Raw genomic sequence first — 17552 nt, 5'->3', positions numbered from 1 at the left:
TAGCATCCCCCAGCACTGGCTGCAACGACACGGTCAACATGCATTTCCCACTTGCCTACTTCAGTGCAGCCCCAGTCTAACGCTTCCCTCTGAAGGCAGCTCTTCTCCAAGGCAAGGACACCACCTCCAGTTACCTTCTTCATGCCAAAAGCTATTCAAGTCCTTTCGTCACCAGAAGAGGTCTTCCTGCACCACCTCTGCTCCTCTGCAGGGAGACGGGAGACCAGCCAGTGCAGGTCACACAACCACCACAGCCTTCTCCAGAGGGACAATGACTTTGTGAGCTTCTGCAGACCTCAGACACTGAGTCACCTCCAGGCAGTCCCCAAAATAGGGGCCTCTCGGCCATGCTCGGGGAGATGCAGTCTCATGCTGGGAGCCCAGAGCTTCTGCTCCTCTCAACTCTGCAAACACTTTGAGGATTTCTGACATTGCTGGTGGACTAATCCAGTGATGATGTCCTTCCACCAGCCCTGCAGGGCAAAGGTAAGCCAAGCCAGCTGCCGAGGCTGTGGGTGACTCTGGGTTTTACCCACAAGAGGCCCATTTGTTTGCAGTCCAGGGTGGCAGAGGGTCTCAGGAGCAGCAGGTCCCTCGCTTTACGGGCCAGGTAACAACAGGACGAGTGCAGCAAGAGCCCAAATACCAGGCACCAGACTGAAACGCGGCACAACCCAAGTGGGGAGCCTGGGGCAAGCCCCACCAGTGCCCAGCATTTAACCAAACTCAAAACTTGATGTCTGATTGTCATCTGCCACCATCACAGGAAGCATGATTCAAACACTATCTACAATTTTGGGTGTGATTCTGCAAGAACTTTTCATCCTTGCATAACTCATCCTCATGCCACAGTCCCACTGACCTAACTGGTGAGCCCCACACCTCAGCGTGGTTCTCAGAGCCAGCCTCCAAACCACCACGTGAAATACATCTCCCACGCCGAGCCAAGCAAACGGAGCCCTTGTGGGAGCAGCCACCTTAACTGGCTCGGCTCAAGGCTGGTTTTGGTTTTTTGGCTTTCACAATAGAGCCAGTCAAGGAAAGAACCCATAACTCTGACTTTTGAGTTACTTGGCTTAGGTCCACGTGAATGACTTGGCTACGATCCTTCCGGAGGCTGCACTCTTAAAAGGATGTGCGTGCATGCGTGCGTGTCGGTGCTGGTGTGTACACACGTGTGGACACCGCCACAGCCCCGGTGGGATAAGACTCCCAAGGATACAAAGAGCCGATGCACTGCAGCACACCTGGCCGAGCCTGCCCGCAGAGACCTTCGGCCGGTGCAAGATGAGATGAAAGGAAGTTTGCTATTTGATCAAAACTAATCAGGGGTATTTAATTACACAGGAACGTCTTTCATCAAACAGCCAGTGCAAACAAAGCAGGGATCAAGCCGGCAAAGAGCGATGGGGAGGAGGCAGCGAGCAGCTGGCAAAGCCATTGTACAGCAAGATTGATCATGCAGGCGAGGGTCGGAAACGAAGGAGCCTCCTGGCAACTCCAGCCAAACAAAGTGCTGCCAGTGAGACTGGAGATCTGCAGACCACAGGACCTGAGGAGCACAGCAACAATGCTCCAAGGTGAAACCAGCCAGGATGCAACAGAGAGCGTACAGAACTGGTTGTGTCCCCCCAAGTTCACCCGCTCCTATGCATCGCTGCTGCCAGGATCCCAAGCCTCATCTCAGGGCAGTCACCGATTCCCTGCCCCTCTAGCTGCAAGATGCCCTGCAGAGAGGGCAGGGAGCGGGTCATCCTGTTCACGGGTCATCGCACTCATTCATTTCCTTGCTCTGAAATGGCCGGAGCACACAGCTCCAGCTGGTAATAGACTGTAACCTAATCACCCCAAGGCAGGGCACGTCCCTGGAAAGTCAGCTGTTTGGAGCAGTTTCCTTGCAATATTCAGAAATGCTTTCTGGGGAAGAAAAGCAAAGCAGACCTTTAGCTCACTTACCCCAGAGCCCTTGAGCACTGGGATGGACTAAACCCCCCAGCATCATTAGGGCCTTGGAGAATGGAGTGGCAGAGGTTCGTACCTCTGCATGTACAGTTGGGCAGGCTGTTTGTGCCCAGAAACGCTCAAGTGAAAGAAGCCACTCGGAGGTCTCCCAGCTTCTCAAATCACGTCGTCTGCAGGTCCAAAACACATTCAGCTTTGGAGGTCCAAAGTCATCGCTATAATTCATGAAAATGTTTGTGCTGTTCATTCACATGCTGAGGCCAGGGAGATGCTGCTGCTCCAAGGAGGAGATGCCTCAGCAAACACAGACGCCTTGTTATCAGAGCCTGCCCTGGCCAGGCCTCCAGCACAGCCTGTCCAGGTCCCCACAGTGCCACCTCTTTGTACAGATATTCCCATGGAGATGCTCAAGTGACTCCCTCGGGCAGCAATTCTTAACAGTGGATGGGAAATTCATGCCCATCCCCTTTAGCAGCTATGAGCTTAGGGCCAAAATGAGAGAAGTGCAAGTGCAGAAGCACTTCTGGCCATCGGTCAGGCACCTATCCTACACCTTCGCCTTCTTTTGAAGCCCAAGCTGACAGTTGCAAGCCCAAGTGTTGTAAGATAGTCCACCCAAAACCAGTACTTGGCTTTTCACTGGCAAGAGAAAGAAGCAGAAGGTTGTAGTGTATGTCTCCACCATTTAGCAATTCATCACAAGGTAATACTTCTGCCCCAGCGCACGCCAATAGAGAATAAAAGAGATGAGAAACCTTGAATGGGATGAGCGGGGAGCTGCTAGGTGAATTTCTAATGAGAAAAATGTCTACAAGCACTAATAAAAAGACCTAAAAGAGAATGCATTAGTAATGACAGGGTTTGGAAGAGCATTTGTGTTACATGTCAGGCTTCGACTACGAATTTCAAGGCAATCCAGTGCTACTAAAACCCCTAAACAGCCAGTAATGAAAAGATGACTTAAATTTTCCAAAGTGACAAGTGATTTGGAAAGCCGTAGCAGTTAAGATTTTCAGAAAAAAGCTGTTCTGCTCTTTTGGGAGAAAGGGGGGGGGAGCACTTTCAAAAGGAAAAGATATTCAGAAGCCCCTCAACCTCTCTGAAAACCCTGACTTCAGATTTTGATTCTGCACAAAGTTCCTCCCCCTGCCACCCCCAAAAAGCTATCAGCTGCAGAACAGCAACCCAGATGTGCAAATATTAACAGCGCACACAGCTTTGCTGCCGCTGGATCTGGACACGCAAGAAATCTAGAATCACACCAAGCTCTTGATCTGTTTTAACTGTACACTCAGACCCTCGTTCTCCAACACCTCTCCAAGCATGTCAAGGGGATGCAGCCTGGTTTCACCCCGACATTTCTGAATTTCAGTGTATAAAGCAAGGAGAAGCCCTTGAAAGGAAGCTTTAAAGCAAACCCTGTGAACAGCACTGTGCACGTACTTACCCTGGGCTTTTCAGTTTTCCTTTTGTGTGCTTTTTCAAGGCTCAGAAGCTCACATTTTGCTTTCAAACACAAATCCCACAGACTATGATTTCAAGATGACTGCTTCAGGAAAGGGGGGAGGAGAGTCCTACCGGGCTGTTTTTCATGGCTGACCGAGCAGGAATCTCCTGCCGTAGAGATGAAGGCCCCCTCAGAGAATATCTCTTCAGGTAGACAGCAGGTAATTGATCCTGCTCATGTGAACAACATCTTGTCATTTTTCAAACACTTTGAGGAAAGAAGGTTAATATCTTTGGTGCCAGGAGTCTGGAGAATACCTAAAATCACTACCACGGCAGGGTAGGAAGAGCAGCTCTCATCCTTGCACATCCAGCTGGCAAAACACTGAAATAAGAGACCCAGACCAGATGCACCGGTGCTGAACTGGTGCACCAGTGTCCTCTGCATTTGTTGCTGTATTTCAGCAAAATCTAAAAAAAAAAAAAGAGGGGCCTTTGCAACCCCCTCAAGAATCATTCCAGTTGTGTTCGGGGCTGCAACGTGTCTTAAAGGAATCTGTCAGCCCATTGCAAAGCCAAAAAATTCACACCTTGAAAACCAGCAAGGGCCAAGCTAGCCATGGGGGCAAAGCTCAGCCCATCCCTATGAAAATGAGGGCACTAAGCACCATCTTCCCCTCTTCTTTCTTGATGAGAGAGTGGCAGAGCCCTTCCCTCCAACAAAGCAGGTATTTCAAATGGAAAGGACACGGTCCCATCAAAGGTAGGTCAAGTCTTTGGCACAAACCACTCAACGGCGCCTCAGATCGCGCAGCAGATGTAGCATACAAAATTAACCGCCTTTGCTCGGAGCCTGCACTCGCAGGTGAACCAAAGGGACCCAAGCAGACGGGTAAGGGAGCACAGCAAAGCAGCTAAATAGGACTTAAAAGCTTTTGAAGCTGCAAACACTGGAATGAACTGGGGCATGAAATTAATTTTAACTGTACTGAATAGGAGACAGGCCATAAAACTCCATGAAAATGAGAGACCAGTAACATTTTAGTAAGAGCAGAAATTCTCCCTGTAACTCCCCAGTCAGCTCTATTAGCGTAAGTGACTCATCCCAACTGAAAAGCAAAGCAAACAAGCAGGAAGAATTAAACTAGTGTTGCAAGGCGGAGAGTATTACTGTAGAGAAATCGAGGAATCCTGGCTTTGTGATATTCAAATGCCTTCCCACTGACACTTGCAAACATTCAACTGAGGAAAAAAAAAAATCCACCCTAAGAAATGCTTAAAAAAAAGAAAAAAAAGATATTTGTGAATAGTAACAGCCTGGCCATCCTCCTGTGCCCAGGTATGAGGCTCCAAACCAGCTTCACGTGGGAGCAGTTTCTGTTTACCACAACAGCAGCAAGGTTTTGTGGACAGAATCACAACCTAGACGATTTTCCAGCAACCTGCCAAAAGGCTTTTTCATCATGGCTAAATCTGCATAGGATGAAGCTGTTCAGAAGAACCCACATCCAATTACACCTCAGCAAAATATAACCTGTGGTGTCCTGGCAGTTGTCCTTCTGGTGGTCTAATGCATCTGGCTGATGTCTCCCAGCACCCTGAGGATTTACTCCATCTCCTAACGAAACAGCCACCTCCAGGCTATGGAGCAAAAGCTGCTCTTCTAGAGCAGAAACGCACAAACATATTAAGAACAAGGAAAGAACAAAAAAAATACCTTCAAATGCAGCCTGTGGAGAAGTTGTACGTAGGATTTGAACATCCAAGCGTGACTTGGTCAAAACAGGGAAGTTTAATACATTTTCCACTTGGTCAAAGGATCCTAAATTATTTGCTTGGAAAAATCACTAAAATCCTGATTTTTTATCTGCCTCCCAAGCATCCAAATGTCCTTTAACATGCAGCAGGGACACAAAAGATGGGAGAACAGGACGCACCGATTTCTCTGCACATCCATCAACAAGCAGCAAAGTGCAGTTGAGACCCCAGGACCTGCGAGACAGGCCCATGGTCGAAAGCAGCAAACACCTGGAGCCCAGATCGCTCAAGGGCCTTTTGCTGACCTAGATCCGTAAATGTGCTCTGCTGGCATCAATAACCAGCTGAAGGCAGCTAATTGTGAGGTTTCTGGAAGGAGGAGATGGAGGCTTTTCATTAAAACATGTGGTTTCCTTCCCATATTTTTGCAGCATTAATCACAGTGAACATTAACCCCAAGCCTGCCTGCTCCAACCTCTCCTTGGTCTATCACCACCACCGCTACAGCCGCACGGGAGGACTGCCCGCTGCCCGGGGTTGGGAGAACCCTACGAACGCCTACAAAGGAAGGGATGGAGCAGAGCGCCTGCTCTGACGGCACAGGAGGCTGGATTTGACGGGGCTTCACAGCTCATTACTGGTTTCTCTCCTTACTGGTTTCTCTCCTGACCTGCGCAGTCAGTTCCCTCTTGTTTGCGCCCGTCTTTCAGGCAGCAACCAAGGACAGGAAATCATTTAAATCACAGGAAAATGTAATCACAAACCCACAAATATTGGCAGGGGAATGGAGAGTGGGTGAAGGATCTGGATCTACTTTTAACTCGTTCTTTCAAGGACAAAACTAGTGATCAGCTTGAAGATGCCACCTTCAGCGCCCAGCTTCTGATGGCTGTGGAGCCCTTCAAGAGGGGGGTCGGGGGACCCCTAGAGACAGTGACTGCCACATGCCATCAGTGCCAGGGGTGAGTCACAACCTGCCACGTGGAGAGCATGTCCATCATCCCATAAAAGGTGGGTTTATCAGCCGTCAGTCCCCTATACTGACAACAAACAGACTTCCAAAGCGGGGGACCGCAAACCCGCAGGCAGCACAGACCCTCTGCCAGGCATCAACACTTCTCCCAGGAGCAAAATCGTCACCTACTTTACTAGTCCTGTGTTGAATCAGTGAACCAGAGGGGGTGGCTCTGCTTTCATTTGCCTTTTTTTACATCTTTGCTGCACACCTGAGAGGCGTGGGCTGGGGGAGGCAGCCCCTGCGGAGGGCACATGTCTGCCAGCTCCTCAGAGCTGCCTTTGCTGCCAGCACATCTACTGAAGACAACGGCCAGAGGGCTCAAATGCCACGAGAACCAGGCCAAAGCACACGCGTGTCAAAACCCTGGAGCGTCCTCGCCCAAGACTTGCGGCAACGTCTGCCAAGCTCGAACGACCAGGGACAAACGCATCGCCCACACAGGGCACAAAGGAAACGTCTGGAAGCAAAAAGTTATTGGGATTTCTCAGCTGCAGGAAAAGCGATCATTTCCCACTGGCTTCTCCGTCTGCTTGCCCTCCCCACTCCCACCAGGAGATGATGCTCCCCTGCCCCAGAGGTGCACGGCACAGCAGCACTTCGGGTTTATTCACAGCACCCAGGCCAACACCGAGTACCCAAACATGACACATTTAGGGTGCTAGTGCCCAGCGCCGGCACAGCGAGGCTGCTCGGGGACCCGCTGAGCCCTGGGGGAACCGAAGGGCTCGGGGTGACTCTGGGGTTTGAATGTTTTACACTGAGTGCTTTGCCTCGATGACACAGGAAGCCTTGGGTGGAGCAGGAACCGAGCGGGACCCGGCAGCGAGCAGCAGGGTCACGTCACCAAACCCTCCTCCTCCCCACAGCCCTTGGGGACGGAGAGCACCTAAACACCGCCAGCGCCTATCACGCTCCCCTGCAGCAGAGCAGAACAGCAGAGGTACGTTAACTCTTTCCCTATAATCCCCCTGGCATCAATTAACATACCGCTGAAAAGCAAAAGATTATTAACTTTTGTTAATAGATTATTAAAGATGATTATCGCCAGCTGACCGAGCCCGTACCAAAATAGACACGCTGCAGGCAGCTCAGAGCAATCATTAGTTCATTCAAGGCAGATAAAAGTTTCAGATCTGGTTTGACTATTTAAATTTCCAACAATAATCACAATTACCGCTATTCTCATTATCTGATATATTTCTTCTATGTTCAGGAAGTCACTGTGGTTACTAAACGCAGGTTGATGATTAAATTGTGTATTGAGGTGATAAGTCAAATTAGATGATTGCTAAGTCTCGGTAAGTATCTTTGAAATAACTAGTTGTTATTAGACATTCAAGAGGTGCTCATGAAAATCTAATTGTAATTGCAACTTTTCATTTTACCTCATCTTTCTTGCATGCAAACACACACACGCACTGGCAGCTGATTTCCTACTTCAGTATGCGTGAAACACAGAAGCAAGCGCCCAAGGTGAGTGCTCTCTGGGAAAACACCAAGAGACCAGCCAGGACCTGCATCCACCCCCCTTCCGAGAAAAATCAAACAGCATCTTCGGCATTTGTCTGAAGCTACAGCTCCCAACTGCTGAGCTCCTGGAGCTGCTCCTGGAGCTGGTTTGTGCTTCAGGCACCCGGAACAGTGAAACACCGGCTCTACAAGGATGCTCGCAATTCCTCAGCAGCTTTAATTGGGGTCTTGGAGCGAGCTAGCATCCCTCCCGCTCCAGCCTAATGCCCAACCTGACATTTAAAATAGCCTTTATTGCCACATACTTACATTTTAATGTTTTCATGGTATTGCCTGGTGTCTGAAGGCTGGTTGTATAATGGCTGAAATAAATAAGAAAAATGAAGGCATAAATGGTACAGTCTGACATTTAGAAACTTAAACCCGTCAGAAGCTCTGTCGCCTTGGTGCAGGTTCCCATCTCCCCGAGCTGTGCCAGCCCAGGCGCCCGTCCCTGTGCCCCCCAGCTGTCCCCAGCCCCGCTCCCTGGCTGTACTGGAGGGTGCCGGTTCCCGGCGGCAGAGCCGCCGCTCGAGTCCCGGTGCATCCCGGCTCAGCCCGTGGGAGGGCAGGCAGCGCTCGAGCGAGCTGGCTCGGAACAAGCAATTTGCGACGTAATCCACATAAACACGGCACGGCGGAGTACGTGGTTGTTATTCACTGACTGAAAAACGCAGTGCGCTTCGGAACATATGACACGGGGGAGGCGAGGGGAAAGGGGGGCTTGGGGAGCGGGAAGAGACAGTCTGTGTGCTGCAAATTGTTATGTCTACGCGGCAAAAGCCTGCCTCGGCTCTCCCAGGGAGCCAAGCGCAGGCAACTGCGGGCAAGACGAGTGTTCGCCCCTGTGGCTTCCAGCAACGCCGGAGCGGGTTGGCCCCTGGGTACGTTACCGCAGTTGCCCAGCACCCGTGTGTGGAGCGATGCTCTTGTCTGTCCCTCATGAGGGGCACTGGGCTGCGGCAGGACAAGTGTTTTGTCCAGGGTGGCTGTTTGGAGAGCCCAGTGGCCATCGCTGTTTCCAGCATCAGATGCGAGCACTCATTCTGGAGCTGCTGTGCCCACTGCCCCCTCAGTGGGGACAGGCCAGGGCCCTCCACAGGGAGTCAGGAGAGCTGGACCCATCCCTGGCCACCTTCAGCTGGTCACTGCCCTACCTCTCCTCTCCCATCCACAGGGTGATGTACCCTCAGGGAACCTGCCACAATACAAGGTCGCACCTCTGGGAGGGAGAGGTGCCACAGAGACCACGCTCGATCCCATCCGTTGGATTAACAGCTCAGGCCGTGCTCCAGGAGCTGCCCCCAGTTGTGCTCACGTAAGCAGGCTGACAGGGTGCTCAGGACTAAGCCCTTCAATGCTTTCCTAGTCATTGGCTAAGCTGGTGTGAACATGTCCAAGACTGCGCTAATCAAAAGCTTGCCATGGTCCAACCATCATCAGCAACTGGGCGTCTAACGAGCACAACTCCTGTCCGACCACAGAAACATCCCCCAAGTTTTCAAGCAGTTCATCCACAAACTTTCACCAAATCAGCTGTGAGTGATCTAACGTCTGTGGCCAAACACAGCCAGGGGGACATGTGGCAGACAGGTCCTGGTTGAATGCAGACCCTGGCCATGGCTACGTACAAACCAGCTCACCTTCTGACTGCAGTCATACAGCTGAGGCTACACTCAATTTCATCTCAGATTAAACACAGGGAAAGAGCAAAACATCTGCTGAACATCTGCTCAATGAGGTTAGCAGCACTGGAGAGAACAGGACCTGCAAACACAAGTGGGTCCCTTTCTCCTCCGGTTTGAAGAAGGTGTTATTCTCACCTCCTCCACGGTATCACCACATCACCATTACAGGTGCTTGGCACAGAAGCTTGTTTTTCCACACAGCCAGCCTGTCTCTACTGCCCTGTAAAAAACAGACACCGCCTCACCTCTCCCCCGCCACACACCAGGGCAGCCACATCGATCTGCACAGAAAGGAGACTTGGGTGTAGCTCTCCCTAACTCGGCAGCCCATCACCGCTGCCTCTTGGCACCAGCAGGTCATCGGCTTCTTTTTCTGGCTGCCCTTGGACACGTCCCTCTTCGCTGGGAAAGCACACGTGACGCCCACACGGAAGAGGCACGGCAGAGGAGCCCAGGCAGACAGGCAAGCAAGGTGAAGATTAACTGCTGCGTCCCAGGAGGGCTGCGGGGCTGCCGGCAGCCTTTGGGCATCTGTTACTCTGCGAGGGGATGGCGGGCTGCAAGCCTGCCAGGAGACACCCGGTCACCCCATGCTGGCAGAGCCAGGGCAGACGAGAGGGACAAGCAGGTCCCCCAGAAGGAGACGTGTTCTCAGTGGTGCCCCTTCCCCAAGGGTATTTCGATCACAAATCCTCTTAGATCTGCTGGTCCAACTCCAGGCTCAGAGCTGGCTGTGCACTTCACGCTTGGAAAGCTCAGAGGAACACAGACATCCGTCTCATCACGTAGCTCAAGAGAGGCAGGTCTGCACCACGCAGAGAAGAAATCAAGCTGCGGCTCTGGAGCATCACGTCCACAGTCACCCTGGAAAGGCTCGACTGGACAAACTGCTCGGTGGCCTTGACCAGTGACTGCCTCTTGGAAGAGGACTGCAGGAACTGGAAATACTGATAAATAAAGTGCATCTCTTCCCTCTGTGCTCATAAAAATCAAAGAAAAGAAGCTGGCATGTGGCAAGTCACAGAGACCCTCCTGGGAGAAGGCGGTGGAGTAAGCGTTTTGGTTAGTGCCTGGATTAGAAGATACTTACGGGCACATGGACATCACGGATGCCCTGATGCCACTCAGTTCACTAAAGCCTGCTGATTCTTTTCCAACACTACTTACCTATAACATAAACAGCCACTTAAATTCTTAGTTAGCAAACCTAAGTGTTAACAGACAAGCACTGGAACACACCACTTTAAAACAAATGCCTGAACATTCATAAATAAGAAACTCTAGAACCCAAACCCAAGATCCACATGACACCAGCAACTCAGAGATTTCTGTCTGCACAACAGCCTCAGCACTGTAACTCAGCCCATGCAGCGGAGCAAGCCCAGGAGATAAGTTCTACCTACCCCTGTCACAGAGAACATAACCTCACAGACCAAACAGTTACAGAAACTTTATTCTCAACAGGGCAGGGACTGAGAAACAGCATCTTCCCTCAGAGCTGTCTGCAACCTGCATAGAATTAAACTTTCTCAATGAGTAAGCAGAAGTAAAGCTGACAGGTCAGATGGGTGAGGTGACATGTTCAAAACATTCACAGTGTTTCTCCAGGGTAAGGGATATGTAATGCACTTCTCTGGGGGATGACATTTAAGAAAAACATAATAGCCATGCAAAGCTATTACTGGAAAAACCTTGGATTTACTGAATGCTCTTTAAAAATAAAACAGAGTGAAAGGTCTCAATTGCTTTCTGGCCACTGCAGCGTTCAGACTACACATCTCAATGACACTTCTCCCTGGGGAAAACATGGGGTCGTTTAAAACGGTACTGCTACATTGCAGGGATGAATCGAGCAGAGTTCTGGTTTACTGAGTCTACCTCCTCCTGACCCAGAGGGGAGCGCCAGCTTCCTGGGACCTGAACTGGATCTCTGCTTCCCAGGGATCCCTGGGCAGGGGTGAGCTCCTCCCCAGGGAACAGGGAGACAAGCCTCAGCCAAGCGGAGAGCAGCAGTCATGACACACCGGTGTGTTCTGCATCGGCTGGGGCTGATGTGAGGGCCAGGGAAGAGGTGCAGGGACACCCAAAGCCCCAGCAGACAGGATGGAGAGGCACCAGCAAGAATTAACCGGCAAGGAGATTTGGGGACAATTCTACACATTTAAAACACCAGCAGCAGAAAAATGAGAATCTTCTGAAGAGGATCAGACATGAATGACACCTCTAAGACAAAAAGGGCAGGGTCAGATCTTGTAAGGTCAAAGCAGTGAGAAGCCAGGAACCAGCAACAAAACCCCAATGCTTTCTTGAGATGTACAACTCAAGAACATCAACTTCAGCGAAGAGCTTGTAAGACTGAATGCTCAGAGGGAGCTGTTTAAAAGACGGAAGTCAGGAATTAAGAGTTTCCTACCAGAGCTGGGCCATCTCCCAGCAGCCTCCAACTTGATGGGAAACCCACGACACAGACCCGAAACTTGTGGGTAAATCCCTATTTATGCTATACCGGATCACTCTCAAAACCCCTCCTTCCAGCTGACACTACAGGCAGCCTCAACAAGCCCATCGATGTGCTCAGGCGATAAGATTTCCTTCTTCACTCAAACACAAACCCCTCGGAGCAACCTGCCGCCAGCAGGGCAGAAGCCCAGCCCCACCACGGCCCCTCTGCCCATTAACGCCAGCACGAGCCGGGGACGCAGCCTTCAGCTCCGTCTTGCCAGCAGCACCCAAGACCTCGTACCACCTCACCCTGCTCGCGGCCGCCGTTTGCCAACGTTGCGGTGACCTCTGGCCTCTCTCCGCCGCGACCAACCAATCTCCACCGCGACCAACCGATCTCCACCGTGACCTCTTGCCTCGCGCTACCAGCCCCCGGTAAGCTACTGCCTTGCCCTGCTACCGAGCCGATGCGCATCCGCCACCATCGCTGTTGCAAACGCGATAACCAGAGCCCTCTGAACAACCAAAGCAAAACATCAGCAGCCTGAGCACAGCCGACAGCAATCCAAGACCCTCCATTTGGTCGATGGCCACCAACGCTCCTTGTAGAGGTTATGCAGAGAATTAGGCTGCCCCAACCTCCCTGCAAGAGACCTCTGGGGTTGGGGCAGCTCGAGGGCTGGTGCACTATGTGTGCGACACGGCGGAGCGGGTGTGCACGTTGGGCAGAGCATGCGAAGCTGCTCTCCTTCCTGGAGCTGCTTCCTTTCCAACTCAGAAGAAGATCTCACTATTCATCTCATCTCATCTCTCAGAGGCCGTTGGCAGGTCCCGGGTGCTGTTTTGCCTGACGTGGTGTGGGGGCTGGGCCATAGGAAGCATCTCGCTCTCTGGGCAGACAGATGAGACAGCCTGCGAGACGTACGCAGAGCCCAACTGGGGTTTTCCAGGGTTTTCTCAGCAGAGGTTTCCCCTGCCCTCTGAGGAGGAAGGCAGGGTGACAGAAAAAAGGTTCGCACTGCGCTCCGCTACAGCTCCCCCCTGTGCAGTGTCAGCAGCAGTGACAAAGCACCAACAAACTGAAAATAAAGGGGAAAAAAAAAAAAAAGGGAAAAAAACCCATCTGGGGGGGAGGGGAAGGAAATGCAACATCTTTTGGATGGGGAAGCACCAACCCCAGGCACTTCCAATCTTCAGAGCAGAAAGAGGGCAAAGGGTTTGACCCTGGTGACTCAAAGGAAAAATAATGAGCGCTACCTCCCCAAACAAGGAAGTGGGCTTTGACACGTAGCAGCAAGCACTAATTTCCTTGTGACCTCTCTCTTATGCACCCGGGGAAGATAGTGATTAGTGACACCTCTAGAAGGCTAGTCCAAATTAGAGCTGCTGATGACTCTGAGCTGCCCACTCCCACCTCGCAGGAACAGCTCCCTCCACTGCACCCTGGGGCCAGGGCAACGCAAGAGATGCTCTGTCAGACCACGGCTGTCCCCCTCTAATCCTTCCAGCAGCATCGCTGCAAGATGCACCTTTTCCCAGCACCCTTCTCCAGGACTCAGCCCCTCAGGGGTGGTTTTCAGCCACCCCTCCAGCAATCAGTCACTTAACTTACAGCTGGATTCTGCTGGATGAGGGGACAGCCCCAAATTGACAATTTATTACAAGTTGTTTTTCTCAACTTCCCTGTGCATGAGGGAGACAGAAATAGGAAGTGTTCAAGTCCCACTACCTGCAGGTCATCGCAGCTGTGACCAGGCTGTGCTTACAGAGCACCCTCCAGCACCCTCCTCCGTTTGCAGTGGGGTGGGACAGAGGAGAGCTGTCCCAGCACCCAGCCCTCCCACGCAGCACCACGAGTCTGGTGCTGGGGCTCCATCACCAGATGAAGCCATCAGTATCCTGAGCAGAGGCCGACTGTGCTGGAGCCCCTTCCATCACCCAGCTCTGCTGCAGCATCTGAGGAAGGAGCCTAAGGGTTAAGGGCTCTGTGTGTGTGTGTCTGCCTGTGTTTCGGTACTCCTCTCAGCCACTTTGCTTCCTGACTTGGTGCAGTGCCAGCGAGAGGTCCGGGCCAGCAGCAAGCTTCCTTCTGACAGCTTAGAAACACACACAGGGTGCCGTGCTTGTCACCCAGGAACGTCTCCAACCCTGGCCCAGCTCCCGCTCCCCGCAGTGAGAGGTAACACTCACCAGCTCCACCTGGGGACCCAGTCCTTCCAGGATCCGGTGGGCAGCCTCTGCCTTCTTCTGCAGGGAGGAAAGGGGAGAAAGAGAGAAGTTATTTCTGCCACTGGTTACAGCTGCAGCCCCCTGCTTCAGCTCTCCCCCCCTGTGCTAAAACCCCTTCCCAAACCTCTGCAGAGCCGCCACAAATTCCACTCCTGCCTGAAAGCGGGCGGAAAGGTTCAGCTCAGCCTCTGGACCTTCAGGAAAGCCCCATGGATGAAGGACACCAGCCCTTGAGTTATCACGACTTTAATGCATCCAAGCTCTGCTCGGGAAGTGACCCAAACCCTCAACCCCCCTGGGTGCTGGGATCGCACCCGTTACCTCCGCGCAGCCACCGTGCAAGGAGGAGGGCGGGCGAGCCGGCACGCACACAGAGATGCCCTTTCTAGGATTCATCGCTTCAGGAGCATGTGATCGTTAGATCTGAGCTGCCCTTGGCTCCTCGCCTTGCTCTCGCTTCCCTCCCCTCCCTGCCGCAGAGGAGCCCTTCTCTGCCCCCTCCCGCCCCTGGCCAAGCTACCTAGTGCTTATTAGAGAATAAAAACCACCCAGAAACACGTGTCACGGGCTGTGCGGTGGTTGCTAATTAAACAGGCCTGAAAAAAAGACATGGGTTGGCTGCAGCAGGAGTCTAAATAAAAGATGACATTTTCAGTAAACAGCACTTCCTCGCAAAGCCAGGCTTTTCAGTGGGGGTTACTGACAGTCCGATAAATCCAGATCGCTGCACGCTGCCGACAGGCCACGGGGCTGAGCTGATAAAGCCAAATACCTGGCAGCAAGAGGGGCAAGGAGACATTTTCAGAGGCGCCTGTTCAATAAAATAAGTAGCTTTAGCTATTTTAGGGTAGGGGGGAGAGAAAATCCACAGCTGCCTCAAATAGGGGTGAAGAAGCAGTGGGCAGAGCTGAGATTCCCCAGGATTTAAACATGGCGCGGGGAGGAGACCCTTTTTTGAAGCACATTCAACATTTTAACCCAGTAAGTTCTAGAGCCCCGTCGGAGCTGCAGGACAGGAGCTGAGCCCTAGGGCTGGGGAGCTGGGGAGGGCTAGGCTCCCCGGCAGAGCCAGTGGGGCTTTGGCAAATCCTGGGTGAAGCCCTCCCCCTGACTGGGGCAGGGAAGGGATTTCAGCTCAGGGGTTCCGGCTCACACTGCTCTCTAGCAGCGGGCCCCTCTCACCTTCAAGCCAGCTCACAGCAGGATGAGTTTTCCAGGGTCTCAGCACAGAGGATGTCTCACCAAAAGCTGGCACATCGCCCTGCTGGCTTGCCCCCACCTCAGCGGGTTTCCAAAAGCTTCATCAACCACCTCCCCGCCGCCAGCCGGTCCTCCGAAGCGCCGATGCAGCTGGTAGGTGTGCAAGTTCCTCGCCGGGGCTTTGCACACCCACACACGGTCTGATCTGCCAGCATGCCCTTTTGCAGAGTTGGCCCGGGGAGCAGCTGCATGAGTCACCCTGCCCGCGGCCAAGCTCAGGGCCCTGGTGAAACAGCCCCGGCCCGGCTGCAAAACCCACACCAGGTGCCTCGCCGCAACGGGGCGAACAGGACACGTTTCCAGCTCCACTATTCATCATACGCTTGGGAGGACACAAAGCTTTTTTTGTGATTTAGAAGCAATTTCAAGGATGCTCCGGGAGATGTAACCACGAAGCGTGCCTGCTCTGGCACCGTCCCCACACGTAGGCGCGATGCAGCAGCCCTGCTGTTAATGCATCCCTGCCTGTGCACCCACAGCGCTCCTGTGCAGCGGACCTCGGGATGCACGGATGTCCCGGTCACTGCGTGTACCTCACAGGCAAGGGCACACTCACACAGAGAGAAGCGGAGCAGCTAATGATGCTGTGGCAGAGCCCGAAACGCAGCTGGAGCCTGTCCCAGTGAGCTGCTCTGCCCCTCGGGCCTCTCCCAAGTCCCTGCTCCATCCTAGGAGGACCATGGGTGCAGAGGTGCCCCCAGCACCCAGCTCTCCCTGCAGCCCTGGGGAATGCACAAATGGGGCAACCACCCAGCCGCTTGCTCCTGCGTTACCGGCGTGCTGCTTGGTGCACGCCACGCTTGCGTCTGGTGCCGGACCAGCAGCGAGAGGCATGCAGGTACCACAGGAAAAGCACAGCCATGCCAGTGATGGAGATGGGTTGTTGGAGAGCAAGGGCATCCCAGAATGAAGTCCAGCAGATGCTGGCAAACAGCTGCAACAGAAGGAAGCTCCAGGGAAAGGAGCTGTGTGTTTACACACGGCATTTACATTTTCCACACTGCAATAAACTGCTCCCAACTCTTCTCCCATGCCAGACTGCTGCTGATGTGAAGGTGCCACACGCTCCCTAGCGAGGACAGGGATTGTCACCATGAGTCCTCACATTCTCAGCAGTATCCAGCAAACCATCCCACTACCAGCTCAGGAGGCAACAGCTGCAGGGGACCACACGGCCAGCAAACCTCCATGGAAAACCCGCCTTATGTCAAGGAACCATGTTAAGTGTCCTCTGCGGTTACTTGACATATAATGGAAAGAAGGGACCGTCCCCACCTGACCCATGGAGGAAGAAAAGTGATCCCTGGCACCAGGACCTATCTGCAAACCACAGCACTCACAAAGCTTTAGATCAATGGGGTGTAACACGTGGCCTGAACAATAACAGACACGTATCCAGCCTACTCATAAAATACCACATCTGCTACAGAGCGTGTGCCTCTTCCACGCGAGATCCCTTCCCCGAAAGGGGATTTACCACCAGGTTTACGAAGATGGAGAGCCCCAGCTAACACAGCACCCAGCTCTGCCGTCCTCAAGGATGCTCCAGTTGATGACGGGGAAATCACACCCCAGCAAACGCAGCCTGGGTGACAAACCCAAGAGCCACACAGCCCAGCCCAGCCCGGCTCCCCCCGAAGACGTTTCCCCCGCTGTGCACCTGACTCCATTAACAGGAACAAGCCAAGCCTGCCCAGGGACTTGTCACTTGGAAATATTCATCATGCGATGGAGAACTCCCAGCCAGAGCTTAATATTTTGGTCTCCATGAGCTATAAAATCTGCTGACCTCAGAGAACATTAGCACCGTGGCGTTTGGAAGTCTTCAACAATTAAAACCAGAGGGTAAGATTTTCGGAAACTGCCACAAATTACTCCGCATCTGCTGCCAAAAGGGTGATTTGGCCAACCACCCTCCTGCCCGCCACTGCTTGCTGCTGAGTGGGAAGCATCAGCTTACCCACATTTTTTGTGATGCATACCTGGGACAAAAATCAGCAAACCAATTAATTGCAGGCAGCGTAATTGCAGGTAGAAGATTGCAGCCCCAGTTCAAGACAGCTGGTCCCATAAAAGGCCAGTTCTCCTTGGCACCAGCACTGGTGAAAGGTGCCCTGGCAGAGATGGATGGCACAGCTAGGAACCGATGATGCTGCAGGCCCACGTGTACAATGCGATTAACTTTGAGAAAAAGCTGAGTATGTTCAGCTGCAGTATTTGCCATGTTTAGACAACTTAAT

General features: G+C 52.6%; 1 protein-coding gene across 4 annotated transcripts in view; it reads right to left on the bottom strand.

The window, feature by feature from the left end:
• Positions 1 to 17552, bottom strand: part of NCOR2 (nuclear receptor corepressor 2) — a 177893-nt gene that overhangs the window by 97842 nt on the left and 62499 nt on the right. For all 4 annotated transcript variants that reach the window (XM_086474356.1, XM_086474359.1, XM_086474357.1 and 1 more), the window contains 2 exons: positions 14014 to 14070; positions 7964 to 8016 (listed from right to left, as the gene is read on the bottom strand). In XM_086474356.1, coding sequence (XP_086330482.1) covers positions 7964 to 8016; positions 14014 to 14070 — 110 coding nt within the window. The remainder of the gene's footprint in view (positions 1 to 7963; positions 8017 to 14013; positions 14071 to 17552) is intronic.

This window comes from Leptosomus discolor, chromosome 16, assembly GCF_034619465.1.
Source record: "Leptosomus discolor isolate bLepDis1 chromosome 16, bLepDis1.hap2, whole genome shotgun sequence".
NCBI lineage: Eukaryota > Metazoa > Chordata > Aves > Leptosomiformes > Leptosomidae > Leptosomus > Leptosomus discolor.
The sequence above is the reverse complement of the archived record's forward strand: the minus strand, read 5'-3'. Positions and strand labels throughout refer to the sequence as shown.